General features: G+C 42.3%; 2 protein-coding genes across 3 annotated transcripts; both read right to left on the reverse strand.

Annotated features, from left to right (window-relative positions):
* Positions 1–296: 296 nt before the first annotated feature.
* On the reverse strand, positions 297–1,920 carry LOC112216608 (guanylyl cyclase-activating protein 2-like). The gene is made up of 4 exons (XM_024376592.1): positions 1,717–1,920; positions 1,409–1,558; positions 1,190–1,304; positions 297–936 (listed from the first exon to the last, which is right to left on the reverse strand). Exons 1-4 carry the CDS (start codon positions 1,918–1,920, stop codon positions 794–796), a joined length of 612 nt encoding a protein of 203 aa, XP_024232360.1. The 3' UTR covers positions 297–793.
* Positions 1,921–4,744: 2,824 nt separating this feature from the next.
* On the reverse strand, positions 4,745–11,930 carry LOC112216141 (serine/threonine-protein phosphatase 4 regulatory subunit 2-A). 2 transcript variants are annotated; one of them, XM_024375893.2, is made up of 9 exons: positions 11,675–11,930; positions 11,142–11,251; positions 10,700–10,870; positions 10,465–10,558; positions 10,212–10,249; positions 9,025–9,099; positions 8,567–8,707; positions 8,163–8,428; positions 4,745–8,013 (listed from the first exon to the last, which is right to left on the reverse strand). In XM_024375893.2, the coding sequence occupies exons 2-9, from the start codon at positions 11,237–11,239 to the stop codon at positions 7,667–7,669; spliced, it is 1,230 nt and encodes a 409-aa protein (XP_024231661.1). In that variant the 5' UTR covers positions 11,240–11,251; positions 11,675–11,930; the 3' UTR covers positions 4,745–7,666. The 2 variants fall into 2 exon arrangements, with proteins under 2 accessions (XP_024231661.1, XP_024231660.1); XM_024375892.2 differs by having other exon boundaries at positions 11,142–11,223; positions 11,675–11,929.
* Positions 11,931–14,254: the final 2,324 nt, after the last annotated feature.

The raw sequence follows: 14,254 nt of genomic DNA on the forward strand, positions 1-14,254 counted from the left end.
TGATTCTGCTCCTGCTCCAGTACCTACCTCCACCATCCATTCTGGAATGTGATGAAGTGAATACTGTCAAAGATGGGCAGTATGATTTCCATATTGTCAGGTTATTTATGATATTGTGATGTACGAGCTACCCTCATATACTCTGAAATTGATAGTGCATTTATTCGGGGTTATATAATAGACTTACATTCCATAAAATAGGTCAACATTGGTGTGTTTATTATACATCTTCATACACATTTACTGTTCAACATACACAAAATGAGTTGTTCTACAAATGCAAAAATTGTGCCAGATACTGTATGTAACAACCAAGTCTGCTACCGGAATACTATATCATTGTCAGCTCTAACCATTGATATTTTTCCCAAGCAAAACATAATTGCAAAATAAACTTTACGATCTGCCACTGCATGTTGTCTATCAACCATATAGAGATGGAGAAAACTGGTCACTTTTACTTTACACTGCACATACAAAATGAAATCATGGGCAGTAGAACACACACATAACCATCAGTGGGAACAGAAACACGCAGATATGTACACATTAGGGATTTCAAAAGAGAAAACAAAAAAGCTAAGAAAGAAGCAACAAGTGATAGTGTGTGGTGTGCAGGTTATGGGGAGAGAGGGTATTACAGCAATGGTTGCCCCCTCTGCACAAGAGTCCATAGTCCCCATGGGTATGGTGGTAGTGTCAGCCACCACCTGGGCACAGGGGCAGGGCACAGGATAGCTGAAGCTGCTGGTAGATGGATTCAAATTTTGATTGAAAGAAATCGATAAACTTATTACAGAGGTTCAGCTTCAGAGCTCGCTCCAGAGCTCTTGCGTACATTGATCCAGTCCCCAGGGTTGACGTCCATCTGCAGCATCTTCATCACCCACTTGTCCTTCCTGGCCCCATCGATGAACTCATCCAGAGACAACTCCCCTGAGGGAAGACACAGTTAGCATTACTCACTAACTACTGAAACCAAACACTGTTTACAATGAGGGAAAAACATTACTAACACCCATTGTCCAATGGTCCAATTTTCCAAATACTTTAGAATGTTACACACAATAATATGTTGCACACAGTCATAATGATATGGAATCACAGAGAACCTGCTAAATTATTACATTATTAAAACCACAGATCAAGCTGTCAGAGAACAGTAAGAGGGTAAAGAAAGCGTCCTCACCATCTCTGTTTTCATCAACCAGTTCAAATATTCTGTTGACCACTTGATCTGGGGTCAGGAGGTTACACTCTGCATCCAATTCTCCATGGCAGGCTTTCTTCAGTCTGTAGATGGACTGAGAGAGAAGACAAGCAGATTTTGGAATGATATCCCATAAATGTATGGGATATCATAACTGTATTTTATATAATCCTACACTAATCTTTGAACGTCTGTTACCTCTACAATCTCCAGCAGCTCTGTCTTGTCAATGCAGCCACTTCCATCTTTGTCGTACATTTTGAAAGTCCACTTCAGTTTATGTTCCAAATTGCCCCTCAAGACCAGGTTCAAGGCTGCAACATACTCTAGAAAATCAATTGTATTGTCCTGCAAAGGAAGGAAATTATAAAATAATGTTATGATACTCATCAAGAAATACAGAAATGAAGAGAAAGTGATGTTCAACAGTTATCACTTGAAGGACATGTGAACACTGTGGCCCTCAAAGGCCCCCATCAGATGACTGTAATCTGTAGGCTACTCACTCCGTTCTTGTCAAATGCGCAAAACATATTCTCAATATAATCGACCGCCTTCTTGTTGTTAGTAACACTGAAGAAGCTCTTGAACTTGTGCATGAAGAGTGTTCCACTTGGGCACTCCACCACAAACTTCTTATACCAGTCCTGCAGCTCTGCAACATCAATTTCCTGGTCTGAATCACTCTCCTCACTCAGTCGCTGACACATCAAATCAAATTTTATTTGTCACATACACATGGTTAGCAGATGTTAATGCGAGTGTAGCGAAATGCTTGTGCTAATCTAACCTAACAACTACCTTATACACACAAGTGTAAAGGGATGAAGAATATGTACGTAAAAATATGTGAATGAGTGATGGTACAGAACGGCATAGGCAAGATGCAGTAGACGGTATAGAGTACAGTATTTACATATGAGATCAGTAATGTAGGGTATGTAAACATAAAAGTGGCATTGTTTAAAGTGGCTAGTGATACATGTATTACATAAAGATGGCAAGATGCAGTAGATGGTATAGGGTACAGTATATACATATGAGATGAGTAATGTAGGGTATGTAAACATTATATTAAGTGGCATTGTTTAAAGTGGCTAGTGATACATTTTTACATCAATTTTTTTCATTATTAAAGTGACTGGAGTTGAGTCAGTATGTTGGCTGTAGCCACTCTATGTTAGTGGTGGCTGTTTAACAGTCTGATGGCCTTGAGATAGAAGCTGTTTTTCAGTCTTTCGGCCCCTGCTTTGATACAGCTGTACTGACCTCGCCTTCTGGATGATAGCGGGGTGAACAGGCAGTGGCTCGGGTGGTTGTTGTCCTTGATGATCTTTAAGTCCTTCCTGTGACATTGGGTGGTGTAGGTGTCCTGGAGGGCAGGTAGTTTGCCCCCGGTGAGGCGTTGTGCAGACCTCACTACCCTCTGGAGAGCCTTACGGTTGAGGGTGGAGCAGTTGCCGTACCAGGCGGTGATACAGCCCGACAGGATGCTCTCGATTGTGCATCTGTAAAAGTTTGCGAGTGCTTTTGGTGACAAGCCAAATTTCTTCAGCCTCCTGAGGTTGAAGAGGCGCTGCTGAAGTCCACGATCATCTCCTTTGTTTTGTTGACGTTGAGTGTGAGGTTATCTTCCTGACACCACACTCCGAGGGCCCTCACCTCCTCCCTGTAGGCCGTCTCGTCGTTGTTGGTAATCAAGCCTACCACTGTAGTGTTGTCTGCAAACGTGATGATTAAGTTGGAGGCGTGCATGGCCACGCAGTCGTGGGTGAACAGGGAGTACAGGAGAGGGCTCAGAACGCACCCTTGTGGGGCCCCAGTGTTGAGGATCAGCGGGGTGGAGATGTTACCTACCCTCACCACCTGGGGGCGGCCCGTCAGGAAATCCAGTATCCAGTTGCACAGGGTGGGGTCGAGACCCAGGGTCTCAAGCTTGATGATGAGCTTGGAGGGTACTATGGTGTTAAATTCCTCTTGTCCAGATGGATTAGGGCAGTGTGGTTGCGATTGCGTTGTCTGTGGACCTATTGGGGCGGTAAGCAAATTGGAGTGGGTCTAGGGTGTCAGGTAGGGTGGAGGTGATATGGTATCACGGAAATAGTTTTCAAATACTGTGATGAGCCTCTTTAGTTGAAGGTGTTGTCGCTCATGTTTGATTGGACTCCTTAGTTGAAGATGTTGTCTCTCATGGTTGAAAGTTGTCTCAGTCAGGGGTGTAGCTCTACTCTTTGGACATTCCACAAATGATTTTGCTCTTCCAACTTTTCATTTCCATCACAACTGCAACTTTTTAATCAGTCCACTGTGTCTGTACTATTACTGAAAAAATATATATATTTCCATAAAGGTACCACACATAAACAAAAACACTGTGGACAGAAACAGTGAGTTACTATATTACCCCTTGTCTGACAATTCTCCACTGATGGTAGAGATTGGGCAAGGACTGATGTAGATCACATGACACAAGGGATTAGGAATATATGCCTACTGTCTGGATCAATTAGTTCATAGTGAGTTCTTGAGAAGATTTGCTATTATCCATCTTCTATTGCCCCATCGTCAGTGTAAGAAGTCCAGTCAGTCCAAGGCAAGTGAACCTGCTAGAACTACTGCAACAGACAGGCGGTGAACAAAATAATAGGTATAAAGATGTTAAACTGCTAACTGAACTGCTAATTTAGACTACTAAACCTAAAAGAGCCCTTGACTTGACATTTTTCTTTGATCATGGTAATAGTGTGACATGAGGAAATTGAAATCAGCATACAAGTCATTGTAGAAAAGGTACAAGGCCAGTTTCTCAGACCCAGACCCAGTTTAGTCCTGGACTAAAATGCACTTTCAATGGAAACTATCAATTGGAAAAGATTTTTTCATCCAGGACTAGGTTTAATCAGGGTCCAGGAAACTGTCTCATGTCATCTCTACAGAGAATTACATTGAGCCATATACAGGCAGGACCCAGTATATTCCCATTGACTGTGTCTCCAAATACCCCGTGTTACATTTTTGTATACAAGACGTGAAAATCCCGATATCGATATGAGAAACATTTATCAAATTTATATACACTAAAGAGACAGGTTGCAGAGGTTGGAAAAACACACTTGTGGGACTGACTGTCCTTGTTTCCTATAGTTGAACAGTGTGAAGATCTCAATTGCATACTACTTGTGTACTCTCTCTCCGGCTCCTTCTCAAAACCAATTGGATCAGAAAGCCAGAGGTCCCTCCCCTCTGATCTCCGCCATTGGATTTTGAGGACGCGAGGAATATGCAATTGAGATATTCCCAGTGTGTTGACTGAACACCCCCGTCTAGCACATATTGGCTCATGTAATCTGCTGACTAGGTGTTTCATAGGGACACAGATAAGTATCATTAGCCTGAGTGTCAAGGCCATCTGGAGATACTCTCATAACTTTGCCTGAAAATGTACAGATAAGGACATAATATATTCAAAGGATGTATTCAGTTGGCAAAATTTACTTGAAAAACGTACTGATACAAATTAAGCAAACCCCACACTTAAAATGTTAGCATTTATTGCTTCATATGAATACTGTGCTGAAAGCCAATCATTCAATTTACAGAGATGTCAATCGGTTTCACAAAGGCAGTGAACACATATTACAATCTACAAAATCTACTTTACAGAAATGTTTATCCTAATATATAAAAAGACAGTTGCAGAAACTGGTAAAGATATGGCAGCCAGTAAACTCTCAAAATAAAATCAAACAAGATTCTTGTGATCAATGACAGTTAGTGCTGATATTGACATTTCAATTTGACAAATGTAATTTTATTCAATTGAAAAGATTGTGAGAACTAAAGTAAACCATGTTTTCTTACCATTTGAGTAAATCGGACACAAAAACTGACAGTAACTGTGGTCAACAAACAAAAGCATTCACTCAATACTGTCAGACAACCGAAATCAGGAAATTGCCAATATTATTGTCTTCTGATGTTTTGGAGGACTTAGCAACAGGTGAGAAGGTAGAGAACGATGAGATAGAGTGCTCCTGGAATGTTTAGAGCAATTTGTTCACAGCTATACAGTGCTGTCAGAAAGTATTCATTCCCCTCAACCTATCCCACATTTTGTTGGGTTAAAGCCCCAAAATTAAATTTTCCTACACAAAATACCCCATAATGTCAAAGTGAAAACATTTATTTTTGCAAATGTATTGAATCATAAATACATATAATTTACATAAGTATTCACACCCGAGTCAAAAACACCTTTGGTGGCGATTACAGCTTTGTGTCGTCTTGGGTACGTCCTGCATCAGCTTTGCACATCTGGATTTGGGGATTTCCTCCCATTCTTCCTTGCAGATTTTCTCAAGCTCTGTTAAGTTAAATGGGAAGTGGCGGTGAACAGCAATCTTCAAGTCTCTCCATAGATTTTCAATGGGCTTTGGTTGAGCCACTCAAGGACTTTCAAACTCTTATTCTGAAGTCATTCCAGTCATTCCAGGGGTCATTGTCCTGTTGGAATGTAAATCTTCACCCCAGTCCAAGGTCATTTGCACTCTGAAGCAGGTTCTCATCAGGGATTTGACACCATTCATTGTTCGCGGTATCCTTACCAGTCTCTCAATCCCTGCCACTGAAAAGTATCCCTATAGCAAGATGCTGCCACCACCGCTATACAGTAGGGATGGTGTTAGATGGGTGATTAGCTGTGCCTGTTTCTCTCTAGACATAGCGCTTTGCATTCAGGCCAATTTGTTTCTCATCAGACAACATAATATTTTTGCCTTATGCTCCATCTTTCATATGACTTTTTGCAAACTCCAGGCCTTCCATCATGTCCCTTTTTGCTAGGAGCAGCTTCTGTCTGGCCACTCACCCATAAAGCTCAGATTGGTGAAGTGCACAAAGACTTCTGGCTTCTGAGAACAGCAGGTTAGCCTAGTGGTTAGAGTGTTGTACTAGTAACTGGAAGGTTGCAAGTTCTAATCCACAAGCTGACAAAGTATAAATCTGTCGTTCTGCCCCTGAACAGGCAAGTCAGTTAAGAACAAATTCTTATTTTCACTGTTCCTATGCAGTCATTGAAAAAAAGAATTTGTTCTTAACTGACTTACCTAGTTAAATAAAGGTTTAAAAAAATCTAAACCTTCTGGCAGGTTCTCCCATCAGAGTAGTCATTGGGTTCTTGGTCACCTCCCTTACCAAAGGTCTTTCTTGCCTTGGTCGGACGGCTAGCTCTAGGCAGCAGGGTAAATCTATATTTTTTCAATGTCCCTATGATGGAGACCACTGCGCTCGCAAAAACTCTAAAATTGTTTTATACCCTTCCCCCAGATATATGCCTCATCACAGTTGTGTCTCGCACTCTACGGACAGTCCCTTGGACTTCATGGTAATAGTTTCTGCTTTGACATGAACTGTCAACTGTGGAACCTTATATAGACAGGTGTTTTTCCTAAATCATGTCCAAACAAATTAATCAGCCACAGGTGGACTCCAATCAAGTTGTAGTGACAGCTCAAGGATGATCAAAGGAAGTTGGCTGCTCCTGAGCTCAGTTTGGTGTGACATAACAAAGGGGTGTGTATACCTTTAAGTTAGATATTTATTTCATTTTCAATAAATTTGCAAAGACTTCTAAAAATATGTTTTCATTCTGGGATATTATGTGTTAACATTTACACTATTTTGAATTCAAGCTGTAAAAAAAATGTGGAATAAGTCGAGGGGTATGAATACTTTCTGAAAGCACTGTTTTGTTCAATCAGAGTGCAATAGTACATGAGGATTGGTTGCAATCCATGGTTTCGGTATGTTTACTTTGCAAGATTACCAAACTTGCAGGGCAAGGGCTTCCAGTGGTTTTATGGAACAGATGTGTGTCATGGACAATCCTTCGTACTTTACATTCCAAAGTATGGACAACTACACTAGAAATTTAAACATAGATGTGAACGGTAGCTTTACCAAGGGAAAACCCAAGGCATCCCACAGATCCAGAGGAGACCCTAACTGGGCCGGCCAACATGATACATTCACCACAGATTGAGATCACAACAAACACACAGAAGTGGCTGATTCATTCCTTATGACAATGTTAACCAAGCAGCTTTAGAACTGGTGTCTAAAATAGCAGTAAATATTAAAATGACAGTGATCCATGAGAGAAATAAAAACTATCAAGGTGATAAGAAAAAGTACAGCTGAGTCGTTTTTTTGAATGCCACAGGCTTTTAAAAAAAATAGCTGAAGGGGAACTTTAAATGATAAGTTCCAGTTTTTAAAAACGGACTGATGCGTGGCCGTCAGGAGGTGGGTGGGTCTTACAAGGCGTGAAGAGACCCGAGGGTGAAAATCCTCTGAGGCCTCACACAAAAAGCCTCCCTGTGCTGGGAGATTACAGGTCCATAGTGGTACAGAGATCTCCTGGGTTTGGTACAGTGTAAAGTAATGTTGGGCCTCAGGTTAGTCCTGTTCCATGGGCTCATCTGCAGTCTCTGAGCTTTCCGAACAGTTTTCTGCAGCAGCGCCCTCTGCCAACGACTCAGCTGTACTGCTGGGAGAGGCAGAGGGGATAGGCTCTTCACTGGGTGCTCCCTCCCCATTGCTGCTACTGCTGCTACTTACTGGGTCACTGCAATCGCCTTCCTCCTGTTCCTCTAAACTCAGATCATTCCCTGACTGAGCAAGCTGCTCCTCTGACTGGTCCATGGTGTTGTCACTCTTTAGTCTGTGGGTGGGGCCATACTCAGCCTTCCTCTCTGATGTCGCTTCCTCGTCAAAGGGATCTTCTGTCTGAGTACTAGAGGGCTCTGGGGGACAGAAGGCAAGAACAATAATACCATTACATCCTTCCATAAATCAATCCATTTTAGCAATGTTATTTTTAGATTCATGTAATTTTCCCTTTCACAAATCACGTAATGTGATTTGAAAATTCCCCATTGTACAAAATACATACCATGATCGTCTGTGGTGAGCATATCAGCAGACTTATCTTTTTCTTCCTCAACAACATCTGTTGACGATTCTGGCATGTCTGATGAACTTTGGGCAGGTGCAGGACATGACATCTCCTTGTCTACCTCATCCTCCTCTTCATCCATGTCTTTGTCAAACTTCAGCCTCTTGACTTCGTGGCTCTCTGCCTCCGTTGCATCCTCTTCCGGATGCTTGGTCTTCATCGGACTGCTCTGTGTGGCATCACTTTCCGATACCGAGGAATCACTAAAGGAAGGGTCAAAACATCAGAACCAGTTGCTCTAATTATATATATATATATATATATCTTCTAAAACATTTACATGTGGTATCAGTGCATATTTCTGCTGACAGTCACCTGGCTGTTCACACAATGCTATTTACCTGACAACATGCTCCTCCTCTTGTTCTGTGAGTGGCTCCTTATCGTCTGTGCTGTCAGGGAGACCGTTTGTAGCCAGAGAGGTGGATAGTGATAGCTTTGGTCTGTTCAGTGGCCTTGGGGTGCCTGGTCCATTTACATTCCTGCCGTAAGGAGAGGAAATAATCTCTGCATAATCTAATACTTTTATACAATCAAATGTTGTTACAACTGAATCCATGTTGCAATTTCATTTAATTAATAACAAGGAGATTAATTCAAGCAACACTACAGTGTCACCCACTGTCTTACAATCATATTTGTTATGAGTAAATTAGTAAACCTTCTCCCCCTATGTTCAGGGATCCCTGGAAAGAAAGACTGCTGGGTTTAATTTGGGTTCCTTATCCCTTTTTTTATGTTTTAATTTGTTTTAATAGCATAACTGAAAGTTAACCATTGACAAGTAGGTATCTCTCACCTTTCTGAATAAATAGTGGTATTGCCAGGGAACATCACTCCATTCATTCTATTAACACTGGTTGCCCCATTTTTCCTTTAAAAAGAGGCACAGCAAGTCAACAAATCCAAATGATTGTTAGCTTTAAAGTGCTATTCATAGCATTTTTTTTTGCATTGTAATTTCAGTACATTGCCATAATATATCTGGCGCTAATGGTGGAAGGATAGTGTTTCACAGTATTGCTTACCCACAGTGTTGTGATTGGCTATGATATTCGCCTATTGATTTTGCCTGCCGGTGCGGCATCTGTTGTCAAACTAGGATAGCTGTTCTGACTTTGTGGCTGTGTTATCTAGTGAAAACTAATTTATTGGTTGCTAAAATTCTACACTGTTCTTGTAAATGTGTGAAATGGCTAGCTAGTTAGCGGGGTGCGCGCTAATAGCGTTTCAATCAGTGACGTCACTCGCTCTGAGACCTTGAAGTAGTTGTTTCCCTTGCTCTGCAAGGGCCTGGGCTTTTGTGGAGCAATGGGTAACGTTGCTTCAAGGGTGACTGTTGTCGATGTGTGCAGGGGGTCCCTGGTTCGAGCCAAGGTAGGGACGGAAGCAGTATTGTTACATTCGCTCAATTTCTGTGAGAAAACAAGCACAATATTGTAGGGAATCATTGTACCATCTAAATCAATAACAACAAAAATCTTATTTTCAGCTGTTTGAAGAGGGTGAACCAAAACAAAGTTACTTTCGTTTTTTGGTTCACCAGCTTCAAACAGCTTTAAATATGATTTTTGTTGTTGCTGAAAATACGTTTCACAGCGATTCAGATGGTACAATGATTCCCTACAATATTGAGTGCTTGTTTTCTCACATAAGTGGAAATTGAGCGAACAGTGTAGAATTTTAGCAACCAGGAAATTAGCCATTTCCACTAGATAACACAGCCAAAGTCAGAACAGCTTTCCCAGTTTGACAAAAGATGCCGCACTGGCGGAAGAAATCAACAAGTGAATATCACAGTGAATCAAAATGCAACACTGTAATACTTTGAAACACTATCATTCCACTGATATTTTCTGTAATTACAATGCAAAAAATCCTGTGTACATGAGCACCTTTTAAGTATGTTTTGCTATATAAAAATAAAAATAAACACTTAGGTATAAGCTAAAGGGGGTAGGTAGAGAAACATGACAGAATACTTACTCTGACGTAGGACACACACAGCTGACCACCATCACATTCTGCAAAACATAAACACCATCAATCCCAAGCATTTATATTGTATATTAATACAAGCAATTCTAACTTGTTTATAAAAAATTCAACTTGGCCATGCGAGAATACATTACTCAACACAAGGACATGTAAGAATACCTATGTCACATATACTAGGCTTAATACCCTAATTCAAACACCCATTACAAGTAATGATGTCAGTAGAAGTGATGATACTTACCTTCTCCACTCCCCTGAGGAACTTGTCTGTTCCTGTGTAGTTCCTCTTTGGCTCAGTCAGTAACTCACACAGACGCTGGATGGTGAACGGAATCCTGGAAAAATATGGATTTGTCAAGAAGGTATACTTTCCTCATCGTGGCTGTATACTTGGGCTACACAAAAACCTACTGGTAAAACAAGAAAAAGGGTCATTTTATTAGACGTTTCAGCACTGGTTAGTAGAGGATACTCACCCGTTGTATCCTTCTACGATTTTGAGAATCCTCTCCTTCATCTCTTCAAATGGAATGTACTCCACATTAGGATTGGCTGGCCCTCGCTGGTCTGGTGTCGAGGCTCTGAAGTCATCCATTACCTTCTCAAGTTTAAACAGGAAATAACTTTTGAACTGTGACCATGAAATCCTGGAAAAGATGGAGACCAAAAAGTTATCCTCTCTAGATCAGACCTATCCAACAGAGATGCAGCCTTGATGCTGTGATAACTACCAGTCTTGGGACCACACAATCATGTCTCCTCAAACAACTTTGGATTTGGTAGCATATCGAGATTTCTGGAATATGACTATCCACGAGTTGTAATTTACCAGTCGTTTTATTTATATCCTGTATTGACACATTGTATTCTCATTATAAAAGTGGCTGGCACCGTTGGGATCATTTATCTGACACTCACATCGTTTCTCCCGTTTTGGCGACATGACACAGAAATTGATCCAGGGCAGGGCAGGCATCTTTCTTCCCTTTCTTCTCGAAGTCTGAACGTAGATGCATGAAAATAGGAAACTATTTCAAGTTATGTGCAGTGTTGGGTAACGTTAGCAGGCACCAATAATTAACTGCACGGCAACCACAGCGTTAGCGATCTAACAGTACCTAGCTAGAAAACTAATTAACCATCCATGGCCAACAAACTAGGTTACAGCGACTGGATAACTATGTAACTACAATGTGGGTAAAATAGTTAACACAATACACCTATTCACATACGTTTTGAATTATACAAGTACAGTAACGTTATCTAAATAAAATAGGCCTAGCGCGAGTTAGCTAGCTAACAATTTCGACTGATAGCTACAAGCTAGCTAGCCAAGTTAGCCGTCCAACGAGTATAATATATGCAGCTACTTAACGTTACGCTTGTAAATTCAAATGTAGCTAGTTAATCATGTACATATACGGAAAATCAGCAAACGCGAGTTGACTTACCCGTAAAACCCTCCAAAAGTGTGTCGATTTCCATGGTTGTAACGTAAGCTATTTTATGGCAACCGAAGTCCCCTACACACCAGCGACAGGAAATCAGAAAAAGCTAGCTACCGCTAGCTAGCAACAATGCATCCCAGTGAGTTTGTGGCGCCGTTTGACTCACACTTGCTAGCTAACGTTAGCTACACACACAACTGGGCATGTCCAGTCAGAGTATGTCTGGCAAACCGGCCTTCTTCTTTGGGATTGGTTTGACGGATCGCATCCAACTTTTAAGGTGCGTTCCCCGCCACCTACTGTACTGGAGTGTGAGGCCAGTCACAGTCTACCTACATTAAATTATCTTCGATAGTCCTGTTCCTCTAAGAAAGTGAAATAGAGCCCTAAACACCCTAATCTTAACCCCGTCGAGCCTCTCTAACCCTTTCACACAATCTCTCCCTATCTACATAATGCAGTTCACAAAATATCAACACATGCTCCACCGTTTCCTCCACTAAACACTCAACACTCTTCCCTGCGGACCAGTGGGACCTGAATATCTAGCCCCTCTCTCCTCACTACCACCACTCCCATCCTCTCCAATTAAATAAAATACCATTTCAAAAAATTGTCAAATGCGCCAAATACAACAGGTGTAGACTTTACAGTGAAATGCTTTCTTACAAGCCCTTAACAAACTATGCAGTTTTAAGAAAATACCACAAAAAAAAGTAAGAGACAAGAATAACAAATAATTAAAGAGCAACAGCAAATAACAAAAGCGGGGCTATATACAGGGGGTACCGGTACAGAGTCAATATGTCAATGTGCGGGGGCACCGGTGTCGAGGTAATTATGTACATGTAGGTAGAGTTATTAAAGTGACTATGCATAGATAATAACAGAGGCTAGCAGCAGCGTGGGGGGGGGCAATGCAAATAGTCTGGGTAGCCATTTGATTAGCTGTTCAGGAGTCTTATGGCTTGGGGGTAGAAGCTGTTTAGAAGCCTCTTGTACCTAAACTTCATGCTCCGGTACCATTTACCGTGCTGTAACAGAATGAACAGTCTGTGGCTGGAGTTTTTGACAATTTTTAGGGCCTTCCTCTGACACCGCCTGGTATAGAGGTCCTGGATGGCAGGAAGCTTGGCCCCAGTGATGTACTGGGCCGTACGCACTACCTCTGTAGTGCCTTGCGGTCGAAGGCCGAGCAGTTACCATACCAGGCAGTGATGCAACCCGTCAGGATTCTCTCGAAGGTGCAGCTGTAAAACCTTTGAGGATCTGAGGACCCATACCAAGTCTTTTCAGCCTCCTGGCGGGGAATAGGTTTTGTCATTCCCTCTTCACGACTTGGTCCAAGCATGAACTGTGCTTGGACCATGTTAGTTTGTTGGTGATGTGGATGCCAAGGAACTTGAAGCTCTCAACCTACTCCACTACAGCCCCGTTGATGAGAATGGGGACGTGCTCGGTCCTCCTTTTCCTGTAGTCCGCAACCATCTCCTTTGTCTTGATCACGTTGAGTGAGAGGTTGTTGACCTTGCACCTCACGGTCAGGTCTCTGACCTCCTCCCTATAGGCTGTCTCATCGTTGTTGATGATCAGGCCTACCACTGTTGTGTCATCAGCAAATGATAGTGTTGGAGCCGTGCCTGGCCATGCAGTCATGAGTGAACATGGAGTACAGGAGGGGACTGAGCACGCACCCTTGAGGGGCCCCCGTGTTGAGGATCATCGTGGCGGATGTGTTGTTACCTACCCTTACCACTTGGGGGCAGCCCATCAGGAAGTCTAGGATCCAGTTGCAGAGGGAGGTGTTTAGTCCCAGGGTCCTTAGCTTAGTGATGAGCTTTGAGGGCACTATGTTGTTGAACGCTGAGCTGTAGTCAATGAATAGCATTCTTATAGGTGTTCCTTTTGTCCAGGAGGGAAAGGGCAGTGAGGGGTGCAATAGAGATTGCGTCATCTGTGGATCTGATGGTGCAGTATGCAAATTGAGTGGGTCTAGGGTTTCTGGGATAATGGTGTTGATGTGAGCCATGACCAGTTTTTCAACGCATTTCATGGCTACAGATGTGAGTGCTACGGGTCTGTAGTCATTTAGCCAGGTTACCTTCGTGTTCTTGGACACAGGGACTATGGTGGTTTGCTTGAAACATGTTGCTATTACAGACTCAGACAGGGGGAAGTTGAAAATGCCAGTGAAGACATTTGCCAGTTGGTCAGCGCATGCTCGGAGTACACATCCTGGTAATCCATCTGGCCCAGCAGCCTTGTGAATGTTGACCTGTTTATTAAAGGTCTTACTCACATCGGCTACGGAGAGCGTGATCACACAGTCGTCTGGAACAGCTGATGCTCTCATGCATGTTTAAGTGTTAATTGCCTCGAAGCGAGCATAGAAGTTATTTAGTTCGTCTGGTAGGCTCGTGTAACTGGGCAGCTGTCGGCTGTGCTTCCCTTTGGAGTCTGTAATAGTTTGCAAGCCCTGCCATATCCGACAAGCATCGGAGCCGGTGTGGTACAATTCGATCTGAGTCCTGTATTGATTATTTGCCTGTTTAATGGTTCATCTGAGGGCATAGCAGGATTTCT

This window comes from Oncorhynchus tshawytscha, linkage group LG16, assembly GCF_018296145.1.
Source record: "Oncorhynchus tshawytscha isolate Ot180627B linkage group LG16, Otsh_v2.0, whole genome shotgun sequence".
NCBI classification, from domain to species: domain Eukaryota; kingdom Metazoa; phylum Chordata; class Actinopteri; order Salmoniformes; family Salmonidae; genus Oncorhynchus; species Oncorhynchus tshawytscha.

Excerpts from the sequence above, each read along its gene's own strand:
- LOC112216608 (XM_024376592.1), bottom strand. The coding sequence starts at position 1,920 with ATGTGTCAGCGACTGAGTGAGGAGAGTGATTCAGACCAGGAAATTGAT. Across the intron at positions 1,559-1,716 it reads GCGCATTTGACAAGAACGGA|GACAATACAATTGATTTTCT; the intron begins GTGAGTAGCCTA and ends CTTCCTTTGCAG. Across the intron at positions 1,305-1,408 it reads AGCTGCTGGAGATTGTAGAG|TCCATCTACAGACTGAAGAA; the intron begins GTAACAGACGTT and ends CTTCTCTCTCAG.
- LOC112216141 (XM_024375892.2), bottom strand. The coding sequence starts at position 11,708 with ATGGAAATCGACACACTTTTGGAGGGTTTTACGG. Across the intron at positions 10,559-10,699 it reads ATCGTAGAAGGATACAACGG|GATTCCGTTCACCATCCAGC; the intron begins GTGAGTATCCTC and ends ATATTTTTCCAG. Across the intron at positions 8,014-8,162 it reads GCTCACCACAGACGATCATG|AGCCCTCTAGTACTCAGACA; the intron begins GTATGTATTTTG and ends TCTGTCCCCCAG.